This window comes from Amphiura filiformis, chromosome 16 (assembly GCF_039555335.1).
Source record: "Amphiura filiformis chromosome 16, Afil_fr2py, whole genome shotgun sequence".
NCBI classification, from domain to species: Eukaryota; Metazoa; Echinodermata; class Ophiuroidea; order Amphilepidida; family Amphiuridae; genus Amphiura; species Amphiura filiformis.
This window is the reverse complement of record NC_092643.1, coordinates 6,615,625-6,640,698: the sequence shown is the minus strand read 5'-3', so window position 1 is coordinate 6,640,698 and position 25,074 is coordinate 6,615,625. Positions and strand designations below refer to the sequence as shown.

General features: G+C 36.3%; 1 protein-coding gene across 1 annotated transcript in view; it reads left to right on the top strand.

Annotated features, from left to right (window-relative positions):
• LOC140136350 (sodium-dependent noradrenaline transporter-like) overlaps positions 1-25,074 on the top strand; it is a 42,477-nt gene that overhangs the window by 1,040 nt on the left and 16,363 nt on the right. The window contains exons 2-6 of the mRNA XM_072158081.1: positions 1,541-1,672; positions 3,409-3,658; positions 6,080-6,218; positions 8,292-8,426; positions 9,836-9,939. Coding sequence (XP_072014182.1) covers positions 1,541-1,672; positions 3,409-3,658; positions 6,080-6,218; positions 8,292-8,426; positions 9,836-9,939 — 760 coding nt within the window. The remainder of the gene's footprint in view (positions 1-1,540; positions 1,673-3,408; positions 3,659-6,079; positions 6,219-8,291; positions 8,427-9,835; positions 9,940-25,074) is intronic.

The window sequence follows — 25,074 nt, the reverse complement described above, 5'->3', positions numbered from 1 at the left end:
GTCTAATGTATTTTTTCGTTTCGCCTACATGTATCTATATCTCATAAACTCCTCAACAAAAGTTTGGAAAGTTTTTTCAAGCATCTGTATTTCCAATTATTTGTGACAAATTCATATCGTGTTGCATATCAATGGATAGCTACAATACTCCCCTTTACAATGACACCCCATTTTGGCAAATTCTGTTTGAGACCCCACTACATTCACAAGGCGTGTACTCAGCCGTGAAAAATGTTATTGTTTCAAATGGGGTGTCATTGTAAAGGGGAGTAATGTAGCTACCCATAGATATGCAACACGATATAAATATGACACAAATAATTTGAGATACAGATGCTTGAAAAAACTTTCCAAACTTTTGTTGAGGAGTTTATATACTACGCCAAAAAAGTATCCTTACACTTGAAAAAAATAATCACAATTTCAAAACTGAACAATATTGGGGCAAATTTATTAAAAATTTTAATTAATGCACTATCTAATCCTACACATTATGACACCACATTAAATCCAATTGAATAGACGAATGTCCAGTTTTAAAAGTGACAAACTGGTCTATACAAGGCGCAAAAAGATTCCAACAAGCGCAACAAAGAGACCACACAGTTTCTTCAATGTAGCTTTACTTATAGCAGTTTTTATTTCAGTTTTTACTTCTTTGTACTTTTCATAACTTTCATTTTATTTGTCCGTTCTTTTGTTTCAGTTTTCTTTTGTTCCTTTTGTTTTAAATTAAAGGCACGCATATATTCACCACTCTGAAACCAGATGTCTAGTCCGTGGAGTTTTGAATAGGACAGTTTGTCACTTTTAAAACTGGACCTTTGTCTAATCAAATGCTTGTAACTTTGCTTCTTGAAGTCACATTGGATTCAGTGGGGTGTCATAATATGCCGGATTAGATAGTGCACCTATTAAACAAATAAATGTTCACATATATTTTAGATTTAAAATTAGGATTTTTCTTCCAAGTGTAAGGATACTTTTTGGCGTAGTATATATAATTCTATACGTCATTTTTAATGGCCATATCGTTTTCGTTATAAAGAATTGTGTTATCATCAAAAATACACATCTATATAAATAACACATCTATGATCTATATAAATATCCACAGCAAATATAAGATACACATTTAACTTACAAAGAAATACTCAAAATAACAATAAACGAATAGATTAAAAGGTAAACTAGCAAAACAAGCTGTCCACACGACATCAAGCCTGATGAAAACATTAATCAAAAACACAAATATTCAATGCGACCATTAAATATTAAACAGAATTGAAATGAAATGAAAAAGCTTAAATTTAAATTTTCTGAAATATTATACTCCTCATGTGTTTCTTAAAAGGTCAGATGGATGTTTAAAAAGAGATTGAAATATAATTGAAAGACAGCTGTCAATTACGAGAAAGAGATAATACCAATGAATCGCTTCTATAGCCTATGTAGTTACAGCGTTCGGTTTAAAATGTACTTATTACATTCGGTAAACTGTGAATTATTTATTATTATCAAACTGACTTTCTCTGAACAGGTGCTTTTCTTATTCCGTACGTGATATTCCTCATATTTGGAGGAATACCGATGCTTTACATGGAAATGGCTCTAGGCCAGTACCACAGGACAGGTACAATAAGCTTATGGAAGATATGTCCGTTATTCAAAGGTAAAGTACTATATTTTCACACTATTTTCAAAATCTAAAACTGCCTCTAAATGTAAAGAGTGAAAAACTCACTCCCCAAATGAGTGATTCACTTATAAAACCACTCAAAACTGAGTGAAATGTGTTTTTTAAACTTCACAACCACTCAAAAAAGAGTGAAAACCACTCTAAAAGAGTGAATTTCAACTCGTTCAAGGAGTTGAATGAAGGACAACACATTTTAAAGTTGTCCTTCATTTAACTCCTTGAAAGAGTTAAAATTCACTCTTAAAGAGTGGTTTTCACTCTTTTGAGTGGTTCTAAAGTTTAAAAACACATTTAACTCCTTTTTGAGTGGTCTTATAAGTGAATCACTCTTTTTGGGAGTGAGTTTTTCACTCTTTTACATTTAGAGACGTATAGTTCGGATCTATGAAGATTCATTTAGATATATGCATCATCTTAAGGGCTGGGGTATGAACGTTTGGACAGTATTTATTTTGGGACATCAGAGCACATCAGACATATCGAATTGCATTCTGAATACGAAGAATGTCATTCTGATATCAAATAATTTTGATTTTTGAAATTCGCAATTTAATACACATTTTATGGCAAATCATTAAAATTGATATTTTGATATTTAACAGTACTTGAAGTAAACTTTATAAATCTGATGATTTATACTTAAAGTGTATGTAGGTGGGATGATAAGCCGACGATCAATTGAACATTTTGACCTTTCGTATTGAAGATATGGATTTTTTCCCAAAACACCAAAAAAAATTAGGTCTTTTTGGGAAAAAATCCATATCTTCAATATGAAAGGTCAAAATTTTCAATTGACTGTCGGCTTTTCCTCCCTGCTACATACACTTTGAGAATATGTCATCAGATTTATATAATTTACTTCAAGGACTGTTATATATCAAAAATTTAGAAAAATATCAAATTTTTATAATTTGTCATAAAATTTGTATTATATTGTGATTTTCAAAATTGAAAATTATTTGATATCAGAAAGACATGCTTCGTATTCAGAATGCAATTCGATAGGTCCGAGGTGCTCTCATGTCCCACAAAAAATACTGTCGAAACGCAATAAACGCTCATTTTAGATCCCTTAAGCAAAACGATAAACATGATAAAGGCTGGGAAGATAGCGCTTTCAAATTTTCATATCTTGGTGGGTATTGATGGTGTCGAGTGTGGGGTGTTTGTGGTGTGGTGTGGTGGGGTTGTGTGGGAGGATGTATCTTGGGTATTGTTGATGGTTAAGTACATTATACATGTTATACGTAGGCGTATTAGGCCTACCTTTTTTACAAGCTTTATGGCCTACAAAGCTTATGGTCTAGGCATATGCTAGGCGGCACACTGTTACTTTTCTATAAGCTTACGTGACCTTGAAATCTTAAATGATCTATGCCAAGGTTGGAAAGACCCGGCACAACGCTACTGTATAATTGTTATAGTTATCAACACTCTATTTAGCTTTTATCCAATAATAGAGGTTATCCACTTTACTCACGTGTGACAAAAGGCGCTAGTTTCCGTATAGATAGAGTATTCCTCATTCAAACCAATTCAATGCACGACCTCGGAGTTACCTGCATGACTTTGGCGGGTTATTTTGAAGCAGTCATGGTTGCACATGCAGGTACTTCTTTTGAAAATAAGGTATTATTATAGCAGTCGCTGATAGGATATGCAGCTCATAGAACACGGATAACCTCTATTGGGTTCTTCAATTTCAGGGGTAGGTTGGACGGTTGTGTTAATCGCATGGTACGTTGCTTTCTACTACAACGTCTTGATAGCATGGGCGGTATACTATCTTTTCTCTTCATTTACGACTAAATTACCGTGGACGGGCTGTGACCACCCATGGAATACACCGTATTGTTACGACTCTAGTCAGCTTAATGATACCTGGCTTCAAGTCAACGGCGTGCTCATCCCTATTAACGGAACAACCGGTTCCAGTTCGGCGGAGGAATTTTTCAAGTAAGTTTTTCTACTTTGTTCAGTTTGTTGGTATAGGCGTGGATAAAAAATAAGCTAACCTCCTCCTTTTTCCTTCTTTTCATATATTTGCATTTGACACAAAATAATAGGTCTGCTGATTATCATAAGTAGGCTTAACAACGTACCACACCCGGCCTCTCCCTCCCCACCACCATCATCACCACGACACAAAACTCTCCCAACTTGAACTGTAAAGATTCGTCTAGTGGCAAATAATCCTTGGCATAACTGAAATTTTAGGCACAAACTACCTCCCTTTAAATCCCATCAGCAAATAAAGGACCCAAAGTCTTGTTGAGATTTTCAGAAGATGGAGCTCTCAATTTATCCGCGAAATTTACGGTACCCTAAGGCAAAGGACTAAAGGAGCCCCTGTGCGAATCTTTATGGTATGTTTCACTATATAGGATCCACAACATGCTCATTTATCAGGGCACAGTTCTCTAACCCCAATACTTTTGTACAGTTATTGAATGACCTTGGGAAAATTTGGGTACAAAAACTCATACTCTGCAACTTGAGGTCAAACTTTGCACTATGATTATTTAATTGAGGTTATTTTATTGAACTATGTCATTGGGATGAGGCCATTGTAATCCATAGTGTTTTTTAAGCATTTCCTTTTTAAGGACAATTAATTGTCTTCATAAATCACAAATTACTAACACGTGGTACAGCATATTTTGTGCCTATGCCCTATAGTGCTTTTTAACAAATCTCATTAATCCTATGTAAATGCTTACGCAACTCGAAAATTATAGCTCATTTTTACGCTGTCTGGTGAAAATGGCGGGAAAATGGCGGGGGAAAATAAGGTGAATGAACATGATGGATGCATAAGATCGATAGTTATGGCATTTCAAAACTATGTATTCTATTACACGACTAGAAGGCGGATGAGCTGAGATACGCTGCTAAAAGTGTATAGGGGAAAACCCTATCCATTTCTATGCACATATTTGGAATAAAATGATTCCCTATTATTTATATAAACCACAATGTCTACTTGTCAAGTACATGATATGAGGCAAGATCTTTATAAAATTATACGGAAAAGCCGTCCATCATATGGAAATTGTGACCTTTCGTATTGAAGATATACAATTGACCCCAAACACCTAAAAATGTTTGGTATTTTTTTGGGGGAAAGGTATTCAATAAGAAAGGGCAAAATTTTCATATGATGGACGAATTTTCATCCCAGCTACAAGTACATATCACTGGATTGATAACGTTTACAGACTGTTAAATGTTTAAAAATATAATTTTTTAATACTTTGTCATAAAATTTGTATTATATTATTTGATATCAGATTCAGAAGGACATTCCTCGTATTCAGAATGCAATGTTGTGTCTGATGTGCTCTCAGATACTGTAATTTTCCTTTATTTTACAGAAAGTTACTGTAAAATAATTATATTGTGCAAACACGTATATAAGCCTATTCATGCTACAAAGAGCAGAACTTAGGATATATATGTTTGATTTACTATATTTGATCAGGATTCCGAAATAATGTACAAAAAAATATAGGTTAACATGGCTAATGCGACTTTTGCATGCAAATGCGATACACGAATCTTAAATTGACATTATAGAATTCATATATGCTTTCTTCCGTCTCTTTATTCCTCCCTATACATGTGCATACACGTCCCACATTCCCCCTTTCCCTAAAGAGTCTAAGGGAAATGGGACGAAATTCGCAATTTTAGTTTCCTTGAATTACCCAAGCGTATTTTAATTGACTTAAAATATAACTACTATAGAGCATTTGCAATTCAAATTAAAGGAATCTGTGAAATCAACCTTGCATCTTTTATCTCAAAATAACTGCTCTAGCCGGGTGATAAGTTTCAAATTTTAACTTTTTTTTAGCATTTCCCAATAACTCAGGGGAAAAAAACTTAGCAGTGTCACTGTGTCTTTGTAAGTTTCTGGCAATAGAGTCCTGGAAATAGACATATCTTCAACATAAAACTTAAATAATGTTCTTTTGAATTGACCGATTTAAAAAATCTTTTAGTAGTTGTTGATAAGAATCAATCCAAACAGATTGAAAAATAGATTGGAATGTATTTTTGGATTGACTCCGTTCCTTTTGTCATGTTTATTAATTAATTTATTTATGTACTGCGCGCCAGTTATTATTATTATCATTATTATTGTTATTATTAGTATTATTATTGTTATTATTATTATTATTATTATTATTATTATTATTATTATTATTATTATTATTATTATTATTATTATTATTATTATTATTATTATTATTTTTAGTATTATTAGTATTATTATTATTATTAGTAGTAGTAGTATTAGTTCTAAACATTTCAATCGACCATCCCAAAACAATGCTATAACATTTGTTGATATTAATTTTATTCTTATGACAGTCGCGGTGTATTGGGGATTCATAACAGTACTGGTATAGATGACATAGGTGGAATAAAGTGGGAACTTCTTCTTTGTTTTATGGCTGTTCTGCTGGTGGTATATTTTGCAATATGGAAAGGAGTTAAAACGTCAGGCAAGGTGGGAATATTTATACACTGATTTATTTTTATATGGTCAATCGCTTGTTATTTTGACAATGGGGCGATTCGTATATTACTGAAATACCGAAACATTATCATTGGTCAGTATCAATCGCTTCTCATTTGCGATTAATTGAAGTATGAATTGAATTTATGAGCTAAGGGCCCTGTTAGAGGCTGAATTGCGACTGATATAGTAAAAATGTTTGAAATATTTTACAAAATATATGCAATTAGTAATAAATTCACATATCATACGCTTATAACAAATAATGGAATACAAAAGAGGCATTAACAGTAGCAAACAGAAGAGTTTAATAATTAAATCATTCATCATGCAGTTACTGTTAACTACATGTATGCACACAACACAGGGGCACTCACAATAGGCAATTGAACCCTACTGGTAGCGCTGTGTTGTAGCTATATGGGATGAACTAGTTATCATCATATATCAAAAAGTATAAAAGCTTTGATTTTAGTACTTGCTCTATGTTTCAATTACTTATTCTTTTCCAAATATCTGAATCTTCAACCCGGTACAAGCTTTAATAACGGGGGAACATACGTCTTTATTAAAAAGAAATCCTACCCTCTATCCAAACTCGCCGTGTTATTCCAATGCACATTTTGCTTCACCGGGCAACCCTGGTTTGGTCATATTTGGAAGATTGGTGTCATTAAACCGTCATAGGTACAAATTTAGTACTTTCTGTCAATCAAGTATGGCTTATTCTCTACATGTCAATCTTTAAATAATTGGCATAGTCCTTATAATAACGGTGGTCCGCCTTGATGAGTAAATGACAGCAAACAGCTGCCTTTCAGTAAAAAATACCCCAAAACTCGGTCAGTGGAGCTCCGCTCGTACATGTCAATAGCGTCATTATTGATTGGATTAGTCGTCCGTAGCGGACAATTCGGTCGCTCATTGGATAAATATTATCAGGTGGTAATATAAAAAATTTGCATTGGACAATAGATTACTATATAATGGTTTAGTACTGCATATATCGGTTTAATCTTCAATGAGCGGGTTTATGGCTGGAAAGGTCACGGTGAATTTGGACGAAACTGCACTATGTGAAGTAAAAAAATCAGAATATTGCAGAAACATTGGTTCAACAATGAAGCCCTAAGTTAGAAAATAGAACATAGGGGCTATAGAGGCGTCAATGAAATGGATCTTTTCGCGGAGAAATTGAAGCTACACCGTTAAAGCTTTTAAAGCAGCAACCGAACAAGGGTTTAGTTTTGGCCAATAAACTGTTTCGTACTGTCCGTCACAAGAAACAACGGTGTATCTCATTGGTCCATTTTCATCGTTTATCGCTAGTGATTAGATAATATGAAATATACATAAGATCCAAAGGAATATGTACAGACGTACATCAGAGCCGTACATATTGATGTTTGACTACCGTGACGTAAAGAAATCAGATGATATAAATAGCGAGGGAGAGAGAAAAAGGGAAAGAGCGATAACGAGAGAGGAAGGGAAGAGAGAGGAGGGAGAGAGAGACAGAGAGGAAGAGGATGGAGTCAGAGCAAGAACAAATCAGAGAGAATTCAGAGAAACGTATGATCAAGACAGACAGACACTCAACAATCTATTTGTATATAGGACGATAACGCAATGTTGATTTTAAAAAAGCGCGCTACTCTGTATTTTGAGAAGTTTATTTAAGAAAGTGCTTTCTAAAAATAACGTAATTGCAGACAAAAGTTGCAATGTATAGTGACTAAGCACAATTGTACAGCTGTATCAAAATGATGGTAAATGAAGAGCCTGCTTCTTCCCAAAGAACCCTATGGTTTCCTTGAAATGACCATACTTTATTGTAATATGACTGTTTATGACATTCATCAACAAATTATGTGGATCCTATACTGCATTTTAATATACCAGCCACAGCCACTGGAAACTGATCATTTTTATACAGCCTGTATATGTCTTGGTTCACGTAATTCATGTATAATTTGTGCACGAATATGGCATGAAATGCTTTAGAACTGGTGCAATGGATAGCCTATATGTTTATTTTCCTTTTCGTATTTATGACAACTGCAGGTTGTTTGGGTGACAGCTACCTTGCCGTACATAGTGATTACAATTCTTCTCATTCGTGGTGCAACTCTGCCTGGCTCAGCTCAGGGTATTAAGTATTACCTAACGCCTGACTTCTCTCGCCTAAAAACGCCTGAGGTATGCGAACCCTATACACAAACGTGAAAACACCCCTCCCCACACCCACCAAACACACCCCACACACACCCCCCTGTTTGTAAATACGTTCAAACGAGGACCTCAACTTTAGTAGGATCTAACCGAGGACTTACACACCCGTTTTTAATCGACACACCGTGGACCTCACGCAAACACACCAGACAACTTACTATCCAACTGAGACCCGTCCAATACCCGCTATGGGGGACCTATCTTATATGCTATCTTATATGCATATTTGCATCATTTACGTCATCCTGGGCATAGTTTCAAACCGAGGACGTCCTCGTTTGGAGGTGTGTCCTCATTTTACGGTGTGTATCCATATGTAGGTCCTCGTTTGACGGCATTTACAAACGCCCCCACCCAACGTATTAAGTACGAGTACGCTCCACACACACCCCATGTATACATAAGCCTATACCCCCCCACACCCCACACCCTCCCTACATATACACGCCACATTCCTGTACTCAAAGAAGCAACAGTGCTAGCAATGTTGATTTTCCTGTTTAAGGATTTCCTCACACAAACCATCAACATCAAGACGCTGACTTCAAAGGCCCACTTTAATATTTAACCGCGACTTTGCACATGACCCCCCCCCCCCCCAACGTATGCGACAACCAGAGATGGTGATTGTACGTGACCAGACAGATACAGATAGAACCCCACCCCACAGTCCTGTACTTAAAGTACAACAGTGCTAGCAAAGTAGACTTACATGTACCTGATCACCCCAAGCACCCCTACCCCACAGTTCTGTACTTAAAGTTGCAACAGTGCTAGCAAAGTAGATTTTCCTGTTTAGGATTTCCTCACACAAACTCTTTTCAAAAGCGCGCATCAGACAACTTAACTACACAATATTCCACCCTATGCATGAAAAATACTCAGACAACTAAATAATAGAAGGAACGTGGAAAGGTCGAAATAAAGAAAGAAGAATAAATAGTGAGTAAGAGACAATAAGAGGTTTTAAGTTTAAAATTTTGCACACATTATTTTTGGTGATTCATATGTGTATAATGTGTTTACTCAAAATTAACTTTTGAAGTTTGTGTAATATTACACAAACTTCAAAAGTAAATGTTGAGTGAAACTCATTGGTGCTTGTCACGTGGATCATTATTGGTATTTATATTGCCTTCTTAGACGTGATCGAAGAGTTGAGAGCACAAGCAGCAGCACGCTGAGTAGAAAATAAGGACATTCTACACATTTCAGTCGATCATCCTAAAACAATTTGTAAATGTGCCTTTAAGGAAACCTACATAACCTATAAAATAATAGTTTCTTAGTGCTTGCTACATAGTTTGTCAAACTCTGTTTAACTTGTTAAATGTTTTGTTTCTAATTATTGTATTTATTAACAATAATTCTACTAGGTGTGGATAGATGCGGCCATTCAAATATTCTACTCCATAGGGGCTGGGTTTGGAGTTCATATTGCATATGCCAGCTACAACAAATTCAATAACAATATTTACAGGTATGTAAACACTTAATTAGAATAACAAAATATAATAAAATAGTCTACTCTAAGGCGCGTCGAAATACATTATAATTGTTTTATTTTCTTATAAAAACAACACCATTGATTTACATCAACTTTATTTAGAGCCAAGAATTAACCAAAAATGACGACGAAAGACTATAGGAATGGAAGAAAATACCGTAAACGTTCGCCTAATGGCGCTTTTGGATTCTTAGAAATGTGAGAGCGCCATCCTTGTAAAATCTCAACAGCATTAAGGATACGTGTATGTTAAATTGAGCAACCTGGACATAATGCCTCAGAAAAAATATCGTGACATGACCCAATACTTTAGGTCACTAGGTTAGTTGCTAGAGCAGCAAATGTTTTGGGGTTTCTTCGGGTATTCTTTCTCAAAGTGCCATTGGACTTAATTTGTAAATCGATTAATACGTTATACCTAACTTATTTTGGTAAATCTTTTTATAACATTGTAATTTCTTCATATTTTTTTAATATTCTTCAGTTCAAAATTACACCCTTCTATTGTCTGACCCGTTAGCTCAGTCGGTAGAGGGTGCGCCTTGAATGGTGAATGATACTTGTTCGAATCTTGATTTCTGCTCCCACTTTTATGTGAAGAAGGGTCAAGAAATGTTTTTGGATTTTGTCCCCATTTTACGAACGAGTATTGTGAATTTTTTAAAATTTAATTTTAATTTTCTTATTTTTTTTAAAGATAAATAGGCACTGCGAACAAACGGCAACAAAAACCGTCGACAAAATTTGCTCCACCTGCTACCTAGCAATGCGTGATATATTCCACTACATTTAACAGTTAAATGACCTTTAAAAAAATAGAACGGCCTCAATGTTTCAAATTGTGTAACTACATTACTTTATTCATTTATGCATTATAAATGATCAGCTATTTTTTTCTTTTCTTAAAAGGATCGAACCCAAGTAGATCAGACCATTGATCATATAGGCCTAACTATCAGACCACGAAGTAGTTACGTAACTCCGTGATGGTATCGGAACCAAGCACTGTTTGTATGGCGATCATTACGATCACGCTATTTTGGTATGCCTTTTTTGTGTACTGATTCTTTCGATCGTGGTTCATTACTTAAGCGCGTGATCCCGTTGACATAGTAACATTACGTAACTTCGATACCGGGCTTCGATACTGAATAGTTGTTGAGTGCACATAATATGGAAAGCCATTAGGGTATGGTGTGCCTTCCAAAGCGCCTTATTGTGTTGTGGAATCCTAGAGCGTGTTTATAGTGAGCCAGATTATGCGGTACTTAGCTGGACTGCCACGCAGTCTATATTTGTTTATGTTTTACTAACCATTGCAAATCTAGACTACGCAGTAGTTTAGCTAAATAACGGAAAGATTGTCTCACTATAAACACGCTCATAGCCAGTATTCAATGATAGCCTTGCGTTTATCGATTGGCTCCAAACAAAGGATTTGAACCGGTTTACAGGGATAGCCCCCATAGTGCAGTCCATTCAATCAAATGTTGTCATCAACCTATTTGATCGTAGTGCATTTTGTTATGTGTGTGAGACGAACTGTCGCGGTAGATGCAATCATGCTTTTGTTGAATGCATTTGAGTAGTATTTACGGGATGATACGTCATATGCGCAGCCTCAGTTGGTCGTTGTATGATTTTGTTCGTTCACTCATTCAAATTTTATTTATATCATTTGAAGACTGAGCCTATTATGATACATCCTCCGTGGAACAGTTTCAAACAAATATAGCTAGGGATTATTGGGGCAGAGTTTATCTTTTGAATCCTCTTAGAGGGCTATCATTTTTTTCGAAAGGGGGGTCCCAAATTTACAAAAAGTCTGCGTCAATAAAATTGCGCACCCCCTATTTCGGCAACAAAAATTTTATGATCCCAAACCCCAAAATGGTATTGAAATCAGTCTTTTTGAATAAAATAACACACTTTCTATGGTCATCGTGTGACTCCCTACATTTTGGTCATAAAACATTTTATGACCCCATCCTATTATTCTTTCCAAGACTTTATGACCCCCGTATATTTGGGACCCCCCCTTTCGAATAAAATGATATACCTCTTATAACCACTGATGCATAGGCAAGGACACTCACGCGAATTGAAAGACTTGTCGCACGCGACAGTTCGTCTCACACACATAACAAATGCCTATACAATCAAACAGGTTCATTACAACATTTGATTGAATGGATTGAGTTACTCTAAAATGAAACGATAAAAACAAAGAATCATGAAAAAAAGACAATACAAGATAAAATAATAAAATTATATAAACAGTTTTGAAGATAAAATCAAGAAAATAGAAAATAAAATTTCCTCAAATCAGAAAAAAAAACATTGACAGACATCTGTCAGAAATTACTGCATGAGATTCGAACCATCTTCTCCACAAGTTATCTTTATCCTCGCACTATAGTCTAATGCTCTGCTCGCTGGGCCACAACGTATCAGGTGAATGATTACCGCATTATCATGAACAAGTTTGTTCGATCTTGTGTATGTGTCGATATGTTTCACCCTTTAACTACACGTACCCTTAATGCTCAGTGATAATAATCGGCTTTTACAGGGATGGCGCTCTCTCATTTCCATGAACTCCAGAGCGCCATTAGGCGAACGTTTACGGTACCATAATTGGCCGTTTTGGAAGAACCTATTGAAAAACGCCAGCAGAATAAAAATCTCTGAAAACTAGGGCATGTCAAATATAAGCCCTTTGTAACAATATATAACCCTGCCAATCTGAAGGATTGCCTGAAAAAATAAACCACGACATGATAAAATGACAGTTACCATGGTTACTGGAAGACAAGAAAAATGATAATCAAATTTTGACACTGTACTTGCCTAAATCGATTACTGGAATGTTTCAATAAATTTGAAGTATTTTAGTATTTCTATCTACGGAACTTTTTGCTCGAATAGAATTGTCGGAAAATGATTTACTATTCTCGGTTAAATTGACTCATTGGCATGCATATAACTGTGCCTCTTTATTCAACTTGCTTTCTTTTAGAGATGCCCTCCTTACTAGTGGTATTAACCGATTGACAAGTTTCTATATGCTTTCTTTTAGAGATGCCCTCCTTACTAGTGGCATTAACTGCTTGACAACTTTCTATATGCTTTCTTTTAGAGATGCCCTCCTTACTAGTGGTATTAACTGATTGACAAGTTGGTATATGCTTTCTTTTAGAGATGCCCTCCTTACTAGTGGTATTAACTGCTTGACAAATTTCTATATGCTTTCTTTTAGAGATGCCCTCCTTACTAGTGGTATTAACTGCTTGACAAGTTTCTATATGCTTTCTTTTAGAGATGCCCTCCTTACTAGTGGTATTAACTGCTTGACAAGTTTCTATATGCTTTCTTTTAGAGATGCCCTCTTACTAGTGGCATTAACTGCTTGACAAGTTTCTATATGCTTTCCTTAGAGATGCCCTCCTTACTAGTGGTATTAACTGCTTGACAAGTTTCTATATGCTTTCTTTCAGAGATGCCCTCCTTACTATAGAGGTATTAACTGCTTGACAAGTTTCTATATGCTTTCTTTCAGAGATGCCCTTCTTACTAGTGGTATTAACTGCTTGACAAGTTTCTATATGCTTCCTTTCAGAGATGCCCTCCTTACTAGTGGTATTAACTGATTGACAAGTTGCTATATGCTTTCTTTTAGAGATGCCCTCCTTACTAGTGGTATTAACTGCTTGACAAGTTTCTATATGCTTTCTTTTAGAGATGCCCTCCTTACTAGTGGTATTAACTGCTTGACAAGTTTCTATATGCTTTCTTTCAGAGATGCCCTCCTTACTAGTGGTATTAACTGCTTGACAAGTTTCTATATGCTTTCTTTCAGAGATGCCCTCCTTACTAGTGGTATTAACTGCTTGACAAGTTTCTATATGCTTTCTTTCAGAGATGCCCTCCTTACTAGTGGTATTAACTGCTTGACAAGTTTCTATATGCTTTCTTTCAGAGATGCCCTCTTTACTAGTGGAATTAACTGATTGACAAGTTTCTATATGCTTTCTTTCAGAGATGCCCTCTTTACTAGTGGTATTAACTGCTTGACAAGTTTCTATATGGTTTCTTTCAGGGATGCCCTCCTTACTAGTGGTATTAACTGCTTGACAAGTTTCTATATGCTTCCTTTCAGAGATGCCCTCCTTACTAGTGGTATTAACTGCGTGACAAGTTTCTATATGCTTTCTTTCAGAGATGCCCTCCTTACTAGTGGTATTAACTGCTTGACAAGTTTCTATATGCTTCCTTTCAGAGATGCCCTCCTTACTAGTGGTATTAACTGCGTGACAAGTTTCTATATGCTTTCTTTCAGAGATGCCCTCCTTACTAGTGGTATTAACCGCTTGAAAAGTTTCTATATGCTTTCTTTCAGAGATGCCCTCCTTACTAGTGATATTAACTGCTTGACAAGTTTCTATATGCTTCCTTTCAGAGATGCCCTCCTTACTAGTGGTATTAACTGCTTGACAAGTTTCTATATGCTTTCTTTCAGAGATGCCCTCCTTACTAGTGGTATTAACTGCTTGACAAGTTTCTATATGCTTTCTTTCAGAGATGCCCTCCTTACTAGTGGTATTAACTGATTGACAAGTTTCTATATGCTTTCTTTCAGAGATGCCCTCCTTACTAGTGGTATTAACTGATTGACAAGTTTCTATATGCTTTCTTTCAGAGATGCCCTCCTTACTAGTGGTATTAACTGATTGACAAGTTTCTATATGCTTTCTTTCAGAGATGCCCTCCTTACTAGTGGTATTAACTTATTGACAAGTTTCTATATGCTTTCTTTCAGAGATGCCCTCCTTACTAGTGGTATTAACTGATTGACAAGTTTCTATATGCTTTCTTTTAGAGATGCCCTCCTTACTAGTGATATTAACTGATTGACAAGTTTCTATATGCTTTCTTTCAGAGATGCCCTTCTTACTAGTGGTATTAACTGCTTGACAAGTTTCTATATGCTTCCTTTCAGAGATGCCCTTCTTACTAGTGGTATTAACTGCTTGACAAGTTTCTATATGCTTCCTTTCAGAGATGCCCTCCTTACTAGTGATATTAACTGCTTGACAAGTTTCTATATGCTTTCTTTTAGAGATGCCCTCCTTACTAGTGGTATTAACTGCTTGACAAGATTGTATATGCTTCCTTTCAGAGATGCCCTCCTTACTAGTGATATTAACTGCTTGACAAGTTTCTATATGCTTTCTTTTAGAGATGCCCTCCTTACTAGTGGTATTAACTGATTGACAAGTTTCTATATGCTTTCTTTTAGAGATGCCCTCTTACTAGTGGCATTAACTGCTTGACAAGTTTCTATATGCTTTCCTTAGAGATGCCCTCCTTACTAGTGGTATTAACTGCTTGACAAGTTTCTATATGCTTTCTTTCAGAGATGCCCTCCTTACTATAGAGGTATTAACTGCTTGACAAGTTTCTATATGCTTTCTTTCAGAGATGCCCTTCTTACTAGTGGTATTAACTGCTTGACAAGTTTCTATATGCTTCCTTTCAGAGATGCCCTCCTTACTAGTGATATTAACTGCTTGACAAGTTTCTATATGCTTTCTTTCAGAGATGCCCTCCTTACTAGTGGTATTAACTGCTTGACAAGTTTCTATATGCTTTCTTTTAGAGATGCCCTCCTTACTAGTGATATTAACTGATTGACAAGTTTCTATATGCTTTCTTTCAGAGATGCCCTTCTTACTAGTGGTATTAACTGCTTGACAAGTTTCTATATGCTTCCTTTCAGAGATGCCCTTCTTACTAGTGGTATTAACTGCTTGACAAGTTTCTATAATGCTTCCTTTCAGAGATGCCCTCCTTACTAGTGACATTAACTGCTTGACAAGTTTCTATATGCTTTCTTTTAGAGATGCCCTCCTTACTAGTGGTATTAACTGCTTGACAAGATTGTATATGCTTTCTTTCAGAGATGCCCTCCTTACTAGTGATATTAACTGCTTGACAAGTTTCTATATGCTTTCTTTTAGAGATGCCCTCCTTACTAGTGGTATTAACTGCTTGACAAGTTTCTATATGCTTTCTTTCAGAGATGCCCTCCTTACTATAGAGGTATTAACTGCTTGACAAGTTTCTATATGCTTTCTTTCAGAGATGCCCTCCTTACTATAGAGGTATTAACTGCTTGACAAGTTTCTATATGCTTCCTTTCAGAGATGCCCTCCTTACTAGTGGTATTAACTGATTGACAAGTTTCTATATGCTTTCTTTCAGAGATGCCCTCCTTACTAGTGGTATTAACTGCTTGACAAGTTTCTATATGCTTTCTTTCAGAGATGCCCTCCTTACTAGTGGTATTAACTGATTGACAAGTTTCTATATGCTTTCTTTCAGAGATGCCCTCCTTACTAGTGGTATTAACTGCTTGACAAGTTTCTATATGCTTTCTTTCAGAGATGCCCTCCTTACTAGTGGTATTAACTGATTGACAAGTTTCTATATGCTTTCTTTCAGAGATGCCCTCCTTACTAGTGGTATTAACTGCTTGACAAGTTTCTATATGCTTTCTTTCAGAGATGCCCTCCTTACTAGTGGTATTAACTGATTGACAAGTTTCTATATGCTTTCTTTCAGAGATGCCCTCCTTACTAGTGGTATTAACTGCTTGACAAGTTTCTATATGCTTTCTTTCAGAGATGCCCTCCTTACTAGTGGTATTAACTGATTGACAAGTTTCTATATGCTTTCTTTCAGAGATGCCCTCCTTACTAGTGGTATTAACTGCTTGACAAGTTTCTATATGCTTTCTTTTAGAGATGCCCCTCCTTACTAGTGATATTAACTGATTGACAAGTTTCTATATGCTTTCTTTCAGAGATGCCCTTCTTACTAGTGGTATTAACTGCTTGACAAGTTTCTATATGCTTCCTTTCAGAGATGCCCTTCTTACTAGTGGTATTAACTGCTTGACAAGTTTCTATATGCTTCCTTTCAGAGATGCCCTCCTTACTAGTGATATTAACTGCTTGACAAGTTTCTATATGCTTTCTTTCAGAGATGCCCTTCTTACTAGTGGTATTAACTGCTTGACAAGTTTCTATATGCTTCCTTTCAGAGATGCCCTTCTTACTAGTGGTATTAACTGCTTGACAAGTTTCTATATGCTTCCTTTCAGAGATGCCCTCCTTACTAGTGATATTAACTGCTTGACAAGTTTCTATATGCTTTCTTTCAGAGATGCCCTTCTTACTAGTGGTATTAACTGCTTGACAAGTTTCTATATGCTTCCTTTCAGAGATGCCCTTCTTACTAGTGGTATTAACTGCTTGACAAGTTTCTATATGCTTCCTTTCAGAGATGCCCTCCTTACTAGTGGTATTAACTGATTGACAAGTTTCTATATGCTTTCTTTCAGAGATGCCCTCCTTACTAGTGGTATTAACTGCTTGACAAGTTTCTATATGCTTTCTTTTAGAGATGCCCTCCTTACTAGTGATATTAACTGATTGACAAGTTTCTATATGCTTTCTTTCAGAGATGCCCTTCTTACTAGTGGTATTAACTGCTTGACAAGTTTCTATATGCTTCCTTTCAGAGATGCCCTTCTTACTAGTGGTATTAACTGCTTGACAAGTTTCTATATGCTTCCTTTCAGAGATGCCCTCCTTACTAGTGATATTAACTGCTTGACAAGTTTCTATATGCTTTCTTTTAGAGATGCCCTCCTTACTAGTGGTATTAACTGCTTGACAAGATTGTATATGCTTCCTTTCAGAGATGCCCTCCTTACTAGTGGTATTAACTGATTGACAAGTTTCTATATGCTTTCTTTCAGAGATGCCCTCCTTACTAGTGGTATTAACTGCTTGACAAGTTTCTATATGCTTTCTTTCAGAGATGCCCTCCTTACTAGTGGTATTAACTGATTGACAAGTTTCTATATGCTTTCTTTCAGAGATGCCCTCCTTACTAGTGGTATTAACTGCTTGACAAGTTTCTATATGCTTTCTTTCAGAGATGCCCTCCTTACTAGTGGTATTAACTGATTGACAAGTTTCTATATGCTTTCTTTCAGAGATGCCCTCCTTACTAGTGGTATTAACTGCTTGACAAGTTTCTATATGCTTTCTTTCAGAGATGCCCTCCTTACTAGTGGTATTAACTGATTGACAAGTTTCTATATGCTTTCTTTCAGAGATGCCCTCCTTACTAGTGGTATTAACTGCTTGACAAGTTTCTATATGCTTTCTTTTAGAGATGCCCTCCTTACTAGTGATATTAACTGATTGACAAGTTTCTATATGCTTTCTTTCAGAGATGCCCTTCTTACTAGTGGTATTAACTGCTTGACAAGTTTCTATATGCTTCCTTTCAGAGATGCCCTTCTTACTAGTGGTATTAACTGCTTGACAAGTTTCTATATGCTTCCTTTCAGAGATGCCCTCCTTACTAGTGATATTAACTGCTTGACAAGTTTCTATATGCTTTCTTTCAGAGATGCCCTTCTTACTAGTGGTATTAACTGCTTGACAAGTTTCTATATGCTTCCTTTCAGAGATGCCCTTCTTACTAGTGGTATTAACTGCTTGACAAGTTTCTATATGCTTCCTTTCAGAGATGCCCTCCTTACTAGTGATATTAACTGCTTGACAAGTTTCTATATGCTTTCTTTCAGAGATGCCCTTCTTACTAGTGGTATTAACTGCTTGACAAGTTTCTATATGCTTCCTTTCAGAGATGCCCTTCTTACTAGTGGTATTAACTGCTTGACAAGTTTCTATATGCTTCCTTTCAGAGATGCCCTCCTTACTAGTGGTATTAACTGATTGACAAGTTTCTATATGCTTTCTTTCAGAGATGCCCTCCTTACTAGTGGTATTAACTGCTTGACAAGTTTCTATATGCTTTCTTTTAGAGATGCCCTCCTTACTAGTGATATTAACTGATTGACAAGTTTCTATATGCTTTCTTTCAGAGATGCCCTTCTTACTAGTGGTATTAACTGCTTGACAAGTTTCTATATGCTTCCTTTCAGAGATGCCCTTCTTACTAGTGGTATTAACTGCTTGACAAGTTTCTATATGCTTCCTTTCAGAGATGCCCTCCTTACTAGTGATATTAACTGCTTGACAAGTTTCTATATGCTTTCTTTTAGAGATGCCCTCCTTACTAGTGGTATTAACTGCTTGACAAGATTGTATATGCTTCCTTTCAGAGATGCCCTCCTTACTAGTGATATTAACTGCTTGACAAGTTTCTATATGCTTTCTTTTAGAGATGCCCTCCTTACTAGTGGTATTAACTGATTGACAAGTTTCTATATGCTTTCTTTTAGAGATGCCCTCTTACTAGTGGCATTAACTGCTTGACAAGTTTCTATATGCTTTCCTTAGAGATGCCCTCCTTACTAGTGGTATTAACTGCTTGACAAGTTTCTATATGCTTTCTTTCAGAGATGCCCTCCTTACTATAGAGGTATTAACTGCTTGACAAGTTTCTATATGCTTTCTTTCAGAGATGCCCTTCTTACTAGTGGTATTAACTGCTTGACAAGTTTCTATATGCTTCCTTTCAGAGATGCCCTCCTTACTAGTGATATTAACTGCTTGACAAGTTTCTATATGCTTTCTTTCAGAGATGCCCTCCTTACTAGTGGTATTAACTGCTTGACAAGTTTCTATATGCTTTCTTTTAGAGATGCCCTCCTTACTAGTGATATTAACTGATTGACAAGTTTCTATATGCTTTCTTTCAGAGATGCCCTTCTTACTAGTGGTATTAACTGCTTGACAAGTTTCTATATGCTTCCTTTCAGAGATGCCCTTCTTACTAGTGGTATTAACTGCTTGACAAGTTTCTATAATGCTTCCTTTCAGAGATGCCCTCCTTACTAGTGACATTAACTGCTTGACAAGTTTCTATATGCTTTCTTTTAGAGATGCCCTCCTTACTAGTGGTATTAATCTGCTTGACAAGATTGTATATGCTTCCTTTCAGAGATGCCCTCCTTACTAGTGATATTAACTGCTTGACAAGTTTCTATATGCTTTCTTTTAGAGATGCCCTCCTTACTAGTGGTATTAACTGCTTGACAAGTTTCTATATGCTTTCTTTCAGAGATGCCCTCCTTACTATAGAGGTATTAACTGCTTGACAAGTTTCTATATGCTTTCTTTCAGAGATGCCCTCCTTACTATAGAGGTATTAACTGCTTGACAAGTTTCTATATGCTTCCTTTCAGAGATGCCCTCCTTACTAGTGGTATTAACTGATTGACAAGTTTCTATATGCTTTCTTTCAGAGATGCCCTCCTTACTAGTGGTATTAACTGCTTGACAAGTTTCTATATGCTTTCTTTCAGAGATGCCCTCCTTACTAGTGGTATTAACTGATTGACAAGTTTCTATATGCTTTCTTTCAGAGATGCCCTCCTTACTAGTGGTATTAACTGCTTGACAAGTTTCTATATGCTTTCTTTCAGAGATGCCCTCCTTACTAGTGGTATTAACTGATTGACAAGTTTCTATATGCTTTCTTTCAGAGATGCCCTCCTTACTAGTGGTATTAACTGCTTGACAAGTTTCTATATGCTTTCTTTCAGAGATGCCCTCCTTACTAGTGGTATTAACTGATTGACAAGTTTCTATATGCTTTCTTTCAGAGATGCCCTCCTTACTAGTGGTATTAACTGCTTGACAAGTTTCTATATGCTTTCTTTCAGAGATGCCCTCCTTACTAGTGGTATTAACTGATTGACAAGTTTCTATATGCTTTCTTTCAGAGATGCCCTCCTTACTAGTGGTATTAACTGCTTGACAAGTTTCTATATGCTTTCTTTTAGAGATGCCCTCCTTACTAGTGATATTAACTGATTGACAAGTTTCTATATGCTTTCTTTCAGAGATGCCCTTCTTACTAGTGGTATTAACTGCTTGACAAGTTTCTATATGCTTCCTTTCAGAGATGCCCTTCTTACTAGTGGTATTAACTGCTTGACAAGTTTCTATATGCTTCCTTTCAGAGATGTTTCTAGTGATATTAACTGCTTGACAAGTTTCTATATGCTTTCTTTCAGAGATGCCCTTCTTACTAGTGGTATTAACTGCTTGACAAGTTTCTATATGCTTCCTTTCAGAGATGCCCTTCTTACTAGTGGTATTAACTGCTTGACAAGTTTCTATATGCTTCCTTTCAGAGATGCCCTCCTTACTAGTGATATTAACTGCTTGACAAGTTTCTATATGCTTTCTTTCAGAGATGCCCTTCTTACTAGTGGTATTAACTGCTTGACAAGTTTCTATATGCTTCCTTTCAGAGATGCCCTTCTTACTAGTGGTATTAACTGCTTGACAAGTTTCTATATGCTTCCTTTCAGAGATGCCCTCCTTACTAGTGGTATTAACTGATTGACAAGTTTCTATATGCTTTCTTTCAGAGATGCCCTCCTTACTAGTGGTATTAACTGCTTGACAAGTTTCTATATGCTTTCTTTTAGAGATGCCCTCCTTACTAGTGATATTAACTGATTGACAAGTTTCTATATGCTTTCTTTCAGAGATGCCCTTCTTACTAGTGGTATTAACTGCTTGACAAGTTTCTATATGCTTCCTTTCAGAGATGCCCTTCTTACTAGTGGTATTAACTGCTTGACAAGTTTCTATATGCTTCCTTTCAGAGATTCTTACTAGTGATATTAACTGCTTGACAAGTTTCTATATGCTTTCTTTTAGAGATGCCCTCCTTACTAGTGGTATTAACTGCTTGACAAGATTGTATATGCTTCCTTTCAGAGATGCCCTCCTTACTAGTGATATTAACTGCTTGACAAGTTTCTATATGCTTTCTTTTAGAGATGCCCTCCTTACTAGTGGTATTAACTGATTGACAAGTTTCTATATGCTTTCTTTTAGAGATGCCCTCTTACTAGTGGCATTAACTGCTTGACAAGTTTCTATATGCTTTCCTTAGAGATGCCCTCCTTACTAGTGGTATTAACTGCTTGACAAGTTTCTATATGCTTTCTTTCAGAGATGCCCTCCTTACTATAGAGGTATTAACTGCTTGACAAGTTTCTATATGCTTTCTTTCAGAGATGCCCTTCTTACTAGTGGTATTAACTGCTTGACAAGTTTCTATATGCTTCCTTTCAGAGATGCCCTCCTTACTAGTGATATTAACTGCTTGACAAGTTTCTATATGCTTTCTTTCAGAGATGCCCTCCTTACTAGTGGTATTAACTGCTTGACAAGTTTCTATATGCTTTCTTTTAGAGATGCCCTCCTTACTAGTGATATTAACTGATTGACAAGTTTCTATATGCTTTCTTTCAGAGATGCCCTTCTTACTAGTGGTATTAACTGCTTGACAAGTTTCTATATGCTTCCTTTCAGAGATGCCCTTCTTACTAGTGGTATTAACTGCTTGACAAGTTTCTATATGCTTCCTTTCAGAGATGCCCTCCTTACTAGTGATATTAACTGCTTGACAAGTTTCTATATGCTTTCTTTTAGAGATGCCCTCCTTACTAGTGGTATTAACTGCTTGACAAGATTGTATATGCTTCCTTTCAGAGATGCCCTCCTTACTAGTGATATTAACTGCTTGACAAGTTTCTATATGCTTTCTTTTAGAGATGCCCTCCTTACTAGTGGTATTAACTGATTGACAAGTTTCTATATGCTTTCTTTTAGAGTGGCCCTCTTACTAGTGGCATTAACTGCTTGACAAGTTTCTATATGCTTTCCTTAGAGATGCCCTCCTTACTAGTGGTATTAACTGCTTGACAAGTTTCTATATGCTTTCTTTCAGAGATGCCCTCCTTACTATAGAGGTATTAACTGCTTGACAAGTTTCTATATGCTTTCTTTCAGAGATGCCCTTCTTACTAGTGGTATTAACTGCTTGACAAGTTTCTATATGCTTCCTTTCAGAGATGCCCTCCTTACTAGTGATATTAACTGCTTGACAAGTTTCTATATGCTTTCTTTCAGAGATGCCCTCCTTACTAGTGGTATTAACTGCTTGACAAGTTTCTATATGCTTTCTTTTAGAGATGCCCTCCTTACTAGTGATATTAACTGATTGACAAGTTTCTATATGCTTTCTTTCAGAGATGCCCTTCTTACTAGTGGTATTAACTGCTTGACAAGTTTCTATATGCTTCCTTTCAGAGATGCCCTTCTTACTAGTGGTATTAACTGCTTGACAAGTTTCTATAATGCTTCCTTTCAGAGATGCCCTCCTTACTAGTGACATTAACTGCTTGACAAGTTTCTATATGCTTTCTTTTAGAGATGCCCTCCTTACTAGTGGTATTAACTGGTTGACAAGATTGTATATGCTTCCTTTCAGAGATGCCCTCCTTACTAGTGATATTAACTGCTTGACAAGTTTCTATATGCTTTCTTTTAGAGATGCCCTCCTTACTAGTGGTATTAACTGCTTGACAAGTTTCTATATGCTTTCTTTCAGAGATGCCCTCCTTACTATAGAGGTATTAACTGCTTGACAAGTTTCTATATGCTTTCTTTCAGAGATGCCCTCCTTACTATAGAGGTATTAACTGCTTGACAAGTTTCTATATGCTTCCTTTCAGAGATGCCCTCCTTACTAGTGGTATTAACTGATTGACAAGTTTCTATATGCTTTCTTTCAGAGATGCCCTCCTTACTAGTGGTATTAACTGATTGACAAGTTTCTATATGCTTTCTTTCAGAGATGCCCTCCTTACTAGTGGTATTAACTGCTTGACAAGTTTCTATATGCTTTCTTTCAGAGATGCCCTCCTTACTAGTGGTATTAACTGATTGACAAGTTTCTATATGCTTTCTTTCAGAGATGCCCTCCTTACTAGTGGTATTAACTGCTTGACAAGTTTCTATATGCTTTCTTTCAGAGATGCCCTCCTTACTAGTGGTATTAACTGATTGACAAGTTTCTATATGCTTTCTTTCAGAGATGCCCTCCTTACTAGTGGTATTAACTGCTTGACAAGTTTCTATATGCTTTCTTTCAGAGATGCCCTCCTTACTAGTGGTATTAACTGATTGACAAGTTTCTATATGCTTTCTTTCAGAGATGCCCTCCTTACTAGTGGTATTAACTGCTTGACAAGTTTCTATATGCTTTCTTTCAGAGATGCCCTCCTTACTAGTGGTATTAACTGATTGACAAGTTTCTATATGCTTTCTTTTAGAGATGCCCTCCTTACTAGTGATATTAACTGATTGACAAGTTTCTATATGCTTTCTTTCAGAGATGCCCTTCTTACTAGTGGTATTAACTGCTTGACAAGTTTCTATATGCTTCCTTTCAGAGATGCCCTTCTTACTAGTGGTATTAACTGCTTGACAAGTTTCTATATGCTTCCTTTCAGAGATGCCCTCCTTACTAGTGATATTAACTGCTTGACAAGTTTCTATATGCTTTCTTTTAGAGATGCCCTCCTTACTAGTGGTATTAACTGCTTGACAAGATTGTATATGCTTCCTTTCAGAGATGCCCTCCTTACTAGTGATATTAACTGCTTGACAAGTTTCTATATGCTTTCTTTTAGAGATGCCCTCCTTACTAGTGGTATTAACTGATTGACAAGTTTCTATATGCTTTCTTTTAGAGATGCCCTCTTACTAGTGGCATTAACTGCTTGACAAGTTTCTATATGCTTTCCTTAGAGATGCCCTCCTTACTAGTGGTATTAACTGCTTGACAAGTTTCTATATGCTTTCTTTCAGAGATGCCCTCCTTACTATAGAGGTATTAACTGCTTGACAAGTTTCTATATGCTTTCTTTCAGAGATGCCCTTCTTACTAGTGGTATTAACTGCTTGACAAGTTTCTATATGCTTCCTTTCAGAGATGCCCTCCTTACTAGTGATATTAACTGCTTGACAAGTTTCTATATGCTTTCTTTCAGAGATGCCCTCCTTACTAGTGGTATTAACTGCTTGACAAGTTTCTATATGCTTTCTTTTAGAGATGCCCTCCTTACTAGTGATATTAACTGATTGACAAGTTTCTATATGCTTTCTTTCAGAGATGCCCTTCTTACTAGTGGTATTAACTGCTTGACAAGTTTCTATATGCTTCCTTTCAGAGATGCCCTTCTTACTAGTGGTA